The 13,123-nt window shown below is 36.6% G+C and overlaps 1 protein-coding gene across 1 annotated transcript in view; it reads right to left on the bottom strand.

Annotated features, from left to right (window-relative positions):
- The window catches only part of LOC110019823 (probable N6-adenosine-methyltransferase MT-A70-like), a 41,115-nt gene extending 28,202 nt beyond the window's left edge, over nt 1–12,913 (bottom strand). The window contains exons 1-2 of the mRNA XM_020717664.1: nt 11,584–12,913; nt 3,253–3,351 (exon numbers count right to left, since the gene is read on the bottom strand). Of these exons, the coding sequence (XP_020573323.1) occupies nt 3,253–3,351; nt 11,584–12,771 (1,287 nt within the window). The 5' untranslated portion in view covers nt 12,772–12,913. The remainder of the gene's footprint in view (nt 1–3,252; nt 3,352–11,583) is intronic.
- Nucleotides 12,914–13,123: the final 210 nt, after the last annotated feature.

The following is a 13,123-nucleotide window of genomic DNA, read 5'->3' as shown; positions in this document are numbered from 1 at the left end:
ATAGCCCACAAATAGAATCCAGTTACACGATCCAGATGTTATCGATCATAGCCTACAAGTAAGATATGTGTCCTGATCTAAATGCTACCGATCATAACCCACAAATAGGATTCAATTACACGACCCAGATGCTATCGATCATAGCCTAAAAGTAGGATCGTCGTCCTGATCCAAATGTTATCGATCATAGCCCACAAATAGAATTTAGTTACACGATTCAAATGCTATCGATCATAGCCTACAAATAGGAATTGCGTCCTGATCCAAATGCTACCGATCATAGTCCACAAATAGAATTTGAGTCTTGTTATACGATCCAAATGCTAATGATTCTTCTTGCGACGATGAGGACGATCTGTTCCCTGATCTTCAAGCCAAAAGTGCTGAAGTCGAGATGTTCAAACCGTAGGTCTAGGAAGGAGTGTCGAAGCCTTCAATCCTTGGGTGCGACGAAGAAGCAGAAGTCGAAGCGAAAGAAACAATCGAAGACGTCGCAGAAGCAGCGATGGCTAGCGAAAAAGATCCGAAGCGGACGAAGCGAACGAAGTGGCCGAGATCGTGCATTGCGGATGAGACTTGAATCGCATACGAGATAATGAATGAGCAGGATCGCAAATCGCAGTTGGAATCAAACGCGTGAAATGGAACCAGACACGGGAGATGGAAGAAGGCGAATCAAAGGCGAACGAAGCAGCCGTAGAGAACGAAAATCCTTAGATGGGCGAATTAAGGCAAGGAAATAGTTTCTCCCTTCCCGGTTTCTCCCTTCCCACAAGAAAGCCAGCAGGAAGGGAGCTTCAACGGTCATCCAATAACTAACGGTGGTTAGGGCAAAATTTTGGCTATGATACCATGTCAAAGTTTTGAGAAAAATAGGTTAAATACTGAATAGGCTTTCATTCCATTAAATAATAAACTTACAATCTATTTTAGGTACAAAATAAAGTGCATAATCTATTTTAGGTAACCTAATAATACATATTCATAATCTAAATATTCAGCTAAAAAGGAAATAAATCAGAATAAAGACAATGAAAATAATTTAAATAAGAAAGCTCCTAATTATAGAAAACTCATAATTTAGTTGTATGATTTTCGTTCTTCCAGATTGACACTTTGCGGGAAAGAACACTTTACAGTAGGATCCAGGTTCTTCCCGAGAAGAAGAAGATGCATCTCCTGAGTGGTTACGCGCCAATGTGGTCCAGCCTGCCAAAGAATTCATTCCAAAGTTGGCCCCTCCTGATAGCCTTGTTTATCAGATACATACAGTCGAGTATGAGTGGAAGAAGCAAATTACAAATCTAAGGACTCGATAGTTACTTTACGAAAATCAATGTCGATGTGCAGCTTCAGCACAGATTGTGCCAAAAGAGGATGGATATTTATTTATCTGGATGTGTTGTGGAATTTCAGCACTTACATGATTGATTTATCAAGAGATTGTCATTTTTTATACCTTCAACGAGGCCAACCTAACTATTATGAGGAGACAACAGATGACGTCGAGGCTCCCCCAATCCTAGAAGACTGATACAGGAGCGTCATGCCCAACGCGGGGCGCACAGGACTGTGTGGGCAAGGAAAGTGATGTAGACGATCATTTCCGGGCAACCTATTCCTTAGCCTGGATGGAACCGATCGAAGTTTTCTCCCTCCCCAGGAGTCGATCGGTCCTTGTGTGTCACTTCTAGTTATCTTCTTATTATATATTTGTATTACTGATGTTCTAGATTTTAATTTTTGGCTCAGAGTTCTAGAAGAACAGCCACTAGCGTCCGGTGTCCCCTTCTAGAGTTTTATCTAAAGACGAGAAGTTACTCCGGCGGAAACTCGTACGAGGTGGCGAGCTTCTTCAAAGGGTCAACTACTGCTTCGACTGTAGCACGTTCCTGAAGGATTATTTATCCTCGACCATTCCTTCCCCGTACACCTCACTTCGTTGTCATGCCTCTGCCTTAGTTGCAGCTGCCCAGGACAGTCGCGATTGTTGTTCTCGTCTTTCACAGTTCTCTTTTCGGCCACCTCCCCTTCACAGCCTCGGTTGTCCTCCTTCTGAATCAACCACCAACCTCCCTCTTGTTGTTTCCAACAGCTCGCAGTTTTCCAGCCGGCCCATACCCGCTGTTATCGTCGTTCCAGCCCTCCATCCCCAATGCCCTCGCTATCTCGGCCCTCCATCGTCGTTGTCACAATAAGCAACGCCTTCCCTTTGTTGTTTTTCTGCTGTCCATCCGCATTGTTGTTTTTTAGATTGTCATCCCTTACTACCCTACTGTTTCAACCGCCCAAAATCGTTGTTGCCCCTTTTCACAGCCTGGAATCCCCTTCCCTACCTTGCCACCATCACTCCAAGTTCCCCTAACCATCACCACCATCATCCGAGATCTACCCTAATGCAAGTTTGTGTGTCGTGTTTGTTGTATTTTCCCTTTCAAGTGTGATTGATTGTAACTGCATATTCACTTCCAGTCATAATATTTGATTTTTTATTGTTGTTTTCGTTAACTCCAGTATCATTTGATCTTTCCTGTTTTCAATAGATATTAACCAAAAGCCAACAACTGCTTCCCTACAACTTCAACAGAGTGAGACAAAAGATCTTCCTACACTGTAGCATTAAAGAAGGGAAATATCTTTCAATAAAGTTGTCTTACGAGATATATAAGTGTTATCTTCATTGTTACAGGGATTGAGCCAAACAACTTCCCTGCAACCCTTCCTACCACCTCCCTCTTGGGGTCTCGCATAATCCAAACATGACCTGAATGGCATCCATCTCTCTCCTTCAACTCAAGATTTTACTTTCCAGATCTCTTCACTTGGCCAGAGGTTTGACTTAAAATGAATTTACTACTGTTAACTCAGTTCAAGCCAAGGACCAAACAAGGTTTCACCAACCTAGTTATTTGATGTTCTTCTTTGCTGGCTTATAAATAAATAAATCTTATTAAAATAACACACATAAACCTGCATGCAAATTATGAATCTATAACTAATCACATTACTATGTTATTTTATTATTATCTTTCTTCCTATGTTCTAGTCATTTAATAGTGAATGTCCGACCCAATGTTTGTGAATTTTACAAGATATCTGAATTAACAACCAAGCGAAATTGTCGACAAAACAACAAGTTTTAAGGATTATAAAAGTAATTAACAAATGAAAGCTGCAGCATGCATGGAAATGTTATATGCGAGAATTCTAAAATCACTCTGACCAGTCAGCATACGCAATTCAGCATTATACCTTCGCACAAGCCATAAAGGAGCCTGACTGACGACGGCAATCTTCTTTGGTCAAGTGAGTACAATATTCCTTCAATTGTGAACCACCCTTCGTCTTAAACTGAAAGGACAGGAAAAGAAATAAAAATAAAAATAAAAAAGAAAGTTTTCATATCAGAAATATTAAATGATAAAATTTAGGTTAATATAAATTAATCTCTCCTAGAGACATAAAAGAAGGCAAATGAAGCAAATATCTTGACTGGTTAGATGAAAGTGCGAGTGCATTCTCAAAATTCTGCCACTTTTCGTATGGAAATTGAACGAGTAGAAACCACTTCTAACTAGGTTCCTCCTCTTCTCGGGTGTGCTAATACGGGTATTGCCCAAAAAATCAGTATCAAATTCTTCAATTATACAAATAGAGTTCCCGCTCTTATAAATAATCCAAACACTTACCCTGCTATCGTGTTTATCATGATAATGTCAAATGAAATGAAACAAATAAAAATTTAGCAGAGGAAAAGACAACTTGAGTATTCAATGAGAATAAATTTTCTTAATTAAACGAATACTGGAAATTGATTTTCTCGTTTTAATCAGCTGCCTTCTTTCTTAAATCATAAAAATATGTTCTCTGAATATCACAATGCTTAAAGAATATCCAATAATACAACTATTACTCATTTAGATGACGTAATCTAAGTGAGTTATCTTAATCATAAGCTTTTGTGTCCAAAATGAAGATATCAAATCCCCCACCCCAATCCCCTCCACACCCATACAAAAAATTCAAAAAATGAATAAAATAAACTTGAAGTCAGAGATCTTCTATTTAGTCCTTAGTCCAAACTCGTAATACATCTAGTGCTAGCAACGGTGAAAAAAATAAAAATACCTCTAGGGACAAGCTTTCGGGAAAAAAAATGAAGGGGATTAGTTACAAATCACTTGGACCGAGTAAAAAGTGGTACATGACCTGGGTCTCTTACAGTCTTCTTTTCACGTCCATAGCTTCTGTATGACTGACATATAACCACCGCAAATAATAGTGTATATTATTAACCAGCGCCACTTGTCAGAAATTCCTGAATATTTTGTCAATATATAGAAACTTTAATGGCTTAAATTGATCCCATCATCCTAGCGATTGATGCTCAGATTTATAACTGGTTTGATTTGCAAATCACTTAATGTAGCATGATCTGTAGAATAGTGGATTTATTTGAAGATTCGAGAGAAAATGTGAATAAGGGGAAAGAGGATAAAAGATAAACAACAACCATTTGTTTAATGTTTGTCTTTCTAACTAACCCAAAAGATTTCAGTTTTTGACAGTTATATGTTAGCATTAAGTCTCTTGTTATCAAATCATATAATCTTTGTGTAGCATTGGGTATGAATTCAATAAATACCCTTGAATGTATTGTTAGAAAAGATAATATTATGAATACAACTTCAACAAATGTCCCTCTATCTTCTTTAACCCCAATTCTCTCCTTATTTCATGCCCGTCATCCATTCTTGAAAAAAACCCCAGCAGTACTTCAGCACAATTTCATCACTTAACTATTTCTACCGTTAGATATCTCTCAGCATCCAGCTGTTGCTGTTGGCTTTTCCTACAACATCTAGTGTTATCGTGGATCCATAAGTTAATCGTTACAGGCTTTATGAAAGAAAATGTTCAAGACCACAAACGTACAGAAGAATATAATCTGCTGCCTAGAACATGTACAGCTGAAAAATCTGCTGCCCGAAACTTGTGCAGTGGGAAGAAGGGAAGAAGGATAAAACAATTAAAGTAAGAAAGACAGGCATTAAGGTGGTGATTCAAGAATCTGACTCCTGGCCAAAAGAAAAGGAAAATTGGAGTAGAGAAACCTTGATTTCAACAAAGGTTTCGATTAAAAATCGTTGAAAAGTATTATTCCATCATCCCTTTTTGTTCCTAAAATTAGTATCAAGACCCATATAAAAAAAAATTGTGGATGGTGCTGACAAGATTGAAGATCAAGAAGTTCACAATGCAAAATGACTTTAATCTTTGGAGATTGATAAGGAATGAGGATTTGGATGCGGTTTTGCGACAAGAAGCCTTGCAAAAGATGGAAGCAAATAAGCAATCAAATCTTGCTGACAATAATAATAAGAGAATTCTCTTAAGCCTTGAAGATAAAGTTGATTCCTTGTACAAGATCCGTAGCAAATCAATTATACCTCAAAAAGAGGGTATGCACCATGCAAATTGATAAATCCAAATCACTAAAGAAACATTCAGATGATTTTAAAATAGTCATAATGAATCTTAAGAGCATTGAAGCTAAAATGAAATATGAGGATCTTCTCATAATCCGACATAAATTTAGTTCTACATTCAAAAGTGAAAACGGAAGTTTAAGGGTATGCAACGGCTCATTTGTTGTCATAAAAGAAACCTTGAACCTTGCATTGTATCCCTTGATTGGAGAAATAAGCCTTGGGGGATCAACCAATGTAACTATTAGATCAACAAATTCAAGACAGTTATTGCATAGGATACTTGACCACATAATTAAAAAAGGACTTTAGGAACTTAGGAAGCAATGCTTGCCATGTGGTGATAAGATTGAAAATCTTGACCCATGTGAACACCGTTTTATAAGAAAGGCAAAGAGACTCAGTTTTACAACTGACATGCACTTCATAGATGTAGCCCTTGACTGCACCCATTCAAATCTTTGAAGTCCATCTCAGGTAAGATTGCATGGTGATGCACAATAGCAACTTTCATTAATTGATGATAATTTAAGAAAGAAATAGGCATATTTTTTAAAATATAATAATGAAGCATTCCAAATATTCATGGAATGGAAATAACTTGTTAAAACTCAAGCCTGGGAGAGGACCGACAATGGACTTGAATAATGTGTTCATGAATACACAAAATTTTTCAAAAATCTAAGGATATTAAGGTTTCACATCATTGGACAATTCCCTTAAAAAATAATATAACCATTCAGTAATACAAGGTTGCCAAGAAGCTATTGGGCCTAAGCAATTAGCACTGTATTTAATCAATAGATGTCCCTCCTCAACCATTAGTTTCAAGACCGCAATAAGGTTGGAATAGAAGACCAAATGATTACTTGTTCTTGGAAGTAGAGCTTAAGCTTTTATCAAGGAACATAAACTTGAGCCACATGCAGTGAAATGTATTTTTATTGGCTACCTTAAAGGAGCTAAGAGGTACAAGTTTGGTTCTTAGAGCTTAGATTACAAAATGCATGATTAATAAGGATGTTGGATTTAATGAACAGCAAACAGCTGAAATTATTGCGTCAAATAAAGTGCAAATAAACTGATGCAATATATACAATTGATCATGAGGTGGAGCAACCAAACAATGAAAGTTTATAATGCCAATAATCAAAAAATGGTTTAAGCATAATCTAAGGAATTTAGATAACTAAATATTGAAGAAGGGCAAAAAGCTTATGGCTTCACAAGAAACATGCCGTAGTGTTTTTCAAAGAACTACAAGAATAAAGACCATCTAAGGTTAAAATAAATGCTTTTATTACAAATTTGACGAATGAGCTAAGCTAAAATCCTACAAAGTATCATGGAGAGCGATTGAAGTAGCCGATGGCAACAAGCTATATAAGAAGAAAAGTTATCATTAAGGAAAAACAACCTTTGGGAATTGCTGAACATACCAAAACACCTGAAGGAAATTATGTGCAAGTGATTGTTCATAAATAAGGAAGATTTTATGGATGAAGATGAGCAAAAATCCTAAAAAAGGTCATGGAGAGAAATGACAAAAGTTAATGGCAACAGACTATGAAAAAAATGTTATCATGAAAACAAAACAATACTTGAGAATTAGTGGACATATCAAAATACCAAAACCTAATAAGTTGCAACAGATTTTTCAAAACAAAAAACGAAGCTTCTATAGAATTAATTTGAAGAAGTCAGATTCAAAGCAATACAAGTTGTGAGGGGTTTTTTCAGAAGAAGGTGTTGATTATAATGAAGTAATCTCTCTAATTACGAGACACAAATCAATCAAGATCTTGCTTGCTATAGTTATTCAATTCAACATGGAGCTTAAGCAAATAGCTGTGAAGTTGACATTTTTTTTTCATAGAGAACAAGAAGAAATAGCATACATGAAGCAATGTAATGGTCCCAATGAAGGTGGAGCCAAAAATCAGTTATATATTCTTAAGAATATCCTTGTATGGGCTTAAGAAATCATCAAGAATGTGGTACATGAAGTTTGATGATTACATGATGAAAATTGATTTTAAAATAAGAGGTTATGATTAATGTGTTTATAGCAAGAATATGATGTTTGTGTTTATTCCAAGAATCAAGGAGTTTTAAAAATGTCTTATCTCTTTCTGTATGTTTTTGACAAGTTTATTGCTAGTGAAAGCATGAAGGAAATATCAAAAAGTACAAGACTGCTCTAAACCAGTTTTAAAATAAATGATTTGGCCCATAAATAGAAGACCCTTGGAATAGATATAAAGAGAAATAAATTTGCCAAGGAACTGATTAAATCCCTCACCTCTTAAAACGGGGCTTAGGAGGTTTGACATAGAAAATTCAGAACTTATTTAAGCAACTTTGGCTTAGCATATGAATCTAAGCAAGGATCAATCACCATCAAATAATGATGAAAAGATGTACTGTTGTCGATCTTACTAAATACAGTTTGGAGCATTATATATGTGATGGCTTGCAGCTGATCTTATTTGGCACGCAGTCAAAAAGGTTAGCAAGTATAGGAATGACCAAACTATTAATCATTAAGAGGTAGTGCAACGGGTTTTCCATGGAAGACATAAATTAAGCTTGAGATACATGTATTCAGCTGAATATAAAGAGACATGTAGACTTTGATTTTGTAGCAAATATGGATGCTAGGAAGTCATTGATTGGCTTTGCGTTTAAAATCTTTGAAAATAAGGTAAGCTGAAAAACATTTTTGAAATCAGTGATGGTATCTACTCTACAAAATCAACATACATGATCAAGTTCAAAACTATGAAGAAAACCCTTTGAATAAAGGGATGAATGTGTGACTTTTTAACTCGATGCTTTATATAAAGAATATATTTATCAATACATCAAAGTTGTACAAAATCATGTTAATCATGAGAAAAAAAAAAGGATGTGGATGTGAAATTCTATTTCACCAAGCTTAATGTGATCAAACAAATGGTGATGAGATTAGAATTTACAAAAATATAATTCTACAAGCATGCTAAAAAAGATATTACACACAAGAAAATTTCACATTGTTTGGAAATACTGAATTCGACTACAAAATGAGTAAAAGTAAAGGTGAAGAGTGTTAGTATGGTTATATATCAAGTTATTAGTGTTTGGTTTGCCTTTGTGACAAACCAAAAATATTTCAATTTTAACAGCTACAGGTTTGTTATTTAGCTTCTTGTTTCCGCATAATATAGTTTTTGTGGCCTAGGGTTACCCCAGGATGTGATGTTAGTAAAGACAATATTTTGAGTACAATTCCAATAGTTTTCTCTTTGTTTTCCTTCCCTCTATTTCTCATCTTCTGTTATTGCCTATGATAAGTTGTGGAGAAAAGCAATGCAATTCTTTAGCTTGATTACATGCCTACCATTTCTACTGCCGGATATCTCCATGTATCAAACTGTTGTCGCAAGCATCTCCAACGACAATTGTTGTTTTCATGGATCTTTAAGCGTTCTATAGCTGGTCTGATCCCCAACAATGTCCAAAACCATGGAGAGGCTGAAGAATTTGTTGTCTGGATCCTGTAAATCAAAAAAAATTGCTGCTCGAAACTTATAAAATGCGAGGAATCGACTAAGGGAGAAGGATTGAAGGTGAATATGATTCAAAAACCAAGAGTTTTGGAAAGAATAAGTCCAGTTGAAGGGAAGAAACGCTTAATTCTGCAATGGAATTAATCAAAAATGTCCAAAACCATGGAGAGGCTAAGAATTTATTGTCTGGAACCTGTAAATCAAAAAGATTTGCTGCTCACAACTTATACAATGGGAAGAATCGACTGAGGGGGGAAGATTGATGGTGAAGTATGATTAAAAAACTAGAGTTTTGGAAAGAATAAGTCCAGTTGAAGGGGAGAAGCTCTTAATTCAGTAATGGTATTAATCTAAAAGTGTTGAAAGGTATTATTCATTCACCCCTTCATATTCATACAATTTAATAACAGAGGTTTTAAGTTTCTCAATGCAACTCTCCATGAAAATAATACATTATAATACCAAAATCCAAAAATAAAAAAAAAAGATATCCTAATTAATAAACTAATGGCATAAATAAAAAAGAAAATTACAAATAAAACATTTCAATTTCTAATCAATTAACGTGCCAACAAATCATCATCATCTTTATCATCATGGCATTCAAATCCAATCATATAGTTCATCTGCGAGAATCGTCAAATGTCCTCAAAAGGCTGGATAATCAATCCCCATATTATAAATTCAACATGAAACAAGGGATACTAATTGCCTGCACTTAATGATTCAAAAGCAAGTTAATTTGATGGCTCGTCATACAAGCACTTATCAAAACCTTTAAGCATTTAACTACCTCTCTTGAACATGACTCCCATACAAAAGTTTCAGCCAATAAATCTTTAAAACATTTTCTCCATACAGCATCCTCAATACATACATTTGTTACTTCTTTAAAATATTTTCTCACAAAATTTTAAAGGTTCTAATGCATAATTATTAAAATCACACTTTAATGGAATTAATAGTCCAAGGATTATTACAATCATAGATAAATTGGATGCACACAAAAATTAAACATTTATGCCTAGAAGACAACTTCACGATCCAAAAATACAAACCTTAACCGTTTGATATTAAATATACAGCAATCAGAAACAAACTGAAAATTTGTTACCAAAGGAAGAAATACCAGCCCCCAAACACCTCGACTATCATCTTCCACTCCCATGGCAAATGCAAACAAAATGAAATGGTAATTCTTGTGTAGCAACACCTAGCAACTTCAAAAGGATCATGAAGTTCTAGACAGGTCAAGATAATCATTTTAAAAATAAAGAAACTGGAATTCCATCTTACACATGCTATCAAAACACCTGAAAACGTTTATCATAAGTGCCTGAAATTAACAATTTAAGTACAACCAACAAAAATATAACATCATGTTATATTCCATGAACAGCTTCATTTATTTGTCTATGCATTAAAATGAAAAAGTGGGAATAGCAGTTAGCGGCTATTTGATATGATTTTATCAAGATAATACTGCTATTGAAATAAAATTAAGGGTCTGGTTGGTTCAATGTTATTTAGATAATTTTATTTTCTATATATGGTTTGAAGTTATCTTTTTTTTTTTAAATGAAATATTATTTAGAATAATTGCTACTGATTTTTTCCTTTTTTTAAACATTAAGATTAAGGTAATCTAGATAGTATCCAATTTGGTTGCAATTTATTCAAATTACATCAGTGTAAGAGATAACATCAAACAAAACATCATTGATCATAAATAATATAGCATTGCAACAAAGAAAATATTAAAACAAACAAAAAGATTACTTGGCTTCATGCTAGCATCAAATTTGAGAATCTAGATAGCATTAATAACCAAAATTAAGCAATATAATGGCAATAGAACTGAGCATTATTTAGATTACCTTTATTATGATAATAAAATTTAAGAGGACAAAAAGACAAAAATCACCATTGATTGGACAAGTTAATATTGCATTCTCTAAGAGAAATAACAATGAATAAAAGTCTTTGTATCTATAGCATAAGCTTGTAATCCAAATAGCATTATTACCAACACAAAAATACTATCTATATCACATCAAACAAAACAGTCATTTAGTCACAATACCTAAGGGTTTCATTGGGATCACTTTTTTTTTCATTTTTTACATATTTTAATTTGAAATAAACCGTATTCATTATTTTAAAAATATACTTTTATTTTTATTAATTACTATTGATTTGTGTGATAATGGCAGTGGTTGTAAACAAAGCAAAGACAGGAATTGGAGGTGGCATTAGAGCCAACCAAAAAGGCCAACAGTGGCAGCAGGCAGCGATATCGATACCAAGGGCTGATGATAGTAGGTTATTATGAGTGGCAATGGGCATTAGCAACTGGCACCGGACGGCTATGGGCAACAATAGTGACAGTTATATTGAATGTTTTTAAAAATAAGTTATTTTACTTCTTAAAATAGAAAATATAAATATATAAATATACTAAACAAACATATTTCAAAAAAAAAACAAAGAAAAAAGATGTTCCCAAACAAGCCCTAAATGAATGAGAATTAGCATCTCCAAACCTTTGCAGCAACAGCAGTTTCCTTCGCAGTTGGCCGGTGGATGAGATCCAAAAGCTCCTCTCCAGTTTTGGACTTCTGCATCTCCCTAAAGGTCTTCTTATTTAGCAATGCCTCAATGTCCTTCCTGTCATCCTCCTCTGTTCTAGGCTTGGCTGGTGGGGGATTTGGTCCTACCATTGATGCACCAGGTCCAATTAGTGGACGGTGAAGAGGTGGAACACCGATAACTCTAGGAATTCCCATCAATCCCATCATCCTTGGGCCACCCCTTGGGCCAATAATTGGCCCCTGCGCACCAGCCCCTGTATACATTGGTGGCATGCCAGATAAATGGGGATCAGGGTGACCCATCCATAGATCATGGGGTGGCCTAGGTAACATAGCAGCACCCCGGTCAGCTACAGGCATTAGAGCTGCCTGAATCTGACTACTTGCGTCACCAGAACCAAATTCCACGGGCTGTGTTTGCTGCTGTTGAGAGCTCTCAGGAAGCTCCTTAAGCAGCTTACTCCGGTCAATACCCCAGACCATTAACATTGACTTTCCGTTAACCGTGAAGTCCTCCAGCTGCACTCCGCCGCTATCCTCGGAAATGCGGCGGAGGGCCGTCTCAACCGCAGATATCGCTCCAAAATCGCCGCCAAGCTCAACCATGGCGGCCTTTTCAGCCGAAGTGGCCGAAGACTGGTCGCTCTCCAGCCGACGAAGTAGCGCGGTTGAGTCAATTTCCGCGAAGGGAACTAGCTCAAGCAGGCACACCGCCACCATAGTACGCACGACCGACAGCCGATCTCCAGCGATTCCTACGCCGCTTCCTTCGTCTTGTTCATCATTAAAGCGGTAGCGGGAAGAACGTAGGGGGATGGGAGAGGTCTTCCTGCGGGTACGGGACAGGGCTTTAGAATCTGCGAGAGGTCGGCGACGGCACTCCGAAGATGTTTTTGCGCTAGTATTTGGGTTGGTAGTGCCGTTGCGGTTAGGGTTAGGGTTAGGTTTAGGAATGAGGCGAAGGGAGATGTCGAGGGACGTAGCGAATTCAGGTACGAGGGTTTGGATGGAAGAGAGAAGGTCCTGCTGCACTGCGCGGCGGGCGTCAATGGCGTCCATGAGTTGGAGGCGCATCTCCTTCAGTGCGGCGACCTCGTCGACGTCGACACCAGCGCTGGTCGCATCGATTTGAGATTCCATAGTTTCCTCAGCCCGTGGTGGAGGAGGCCGCGCAAGCCCTGCTATTTATGTTTAAAAAGCCATGTGTATCACATAAAACTATAAAATTGTCTCGCTTATTTTTCCCTCTTGATGGGGAAATGAGAAGATGAGTGGTTTGGGTGGTTACGAAAAAAAATAACGGTAAGGTTTGCTATTTTTATATTGAGAGGGAGGGGGTGAGGGGGTGAGGTAAGCCCGGGCGTGTAGAGAATGGTGAAACCTAGGACTTGATATGAGAAGGCTGAAGAAATTTGGCAAGGAAGTAGAAGTGGAAGGAATTTCAAAATTTGATGGTCATGAGTGATTAGAGCAAAAATATAATCTTGGCTTA

This window comes from Phalaenopsis equestris, unplaced genomic scaffold (genome assembly GCF_001263595.1).
Source record: "Phalaenopsis equestris unplaced genomic scaffold, ASM126359v1 Scaffold000081, whole genome shotgun sequence".
In the NCBI taxonomy this organism is placed as follows: Eukaryota; Viridiplantae; Streptophyta; class Magnoliopsida; order Asparagales; family Orchidaceae; genus Phalaenopsis; species Phalaenopsis equestris.
The sequence above is the reverse complement of the archived record's forward strand: the minus strand, read 5'-3'. Positions and strand labels throughout refer to the sequence as shown.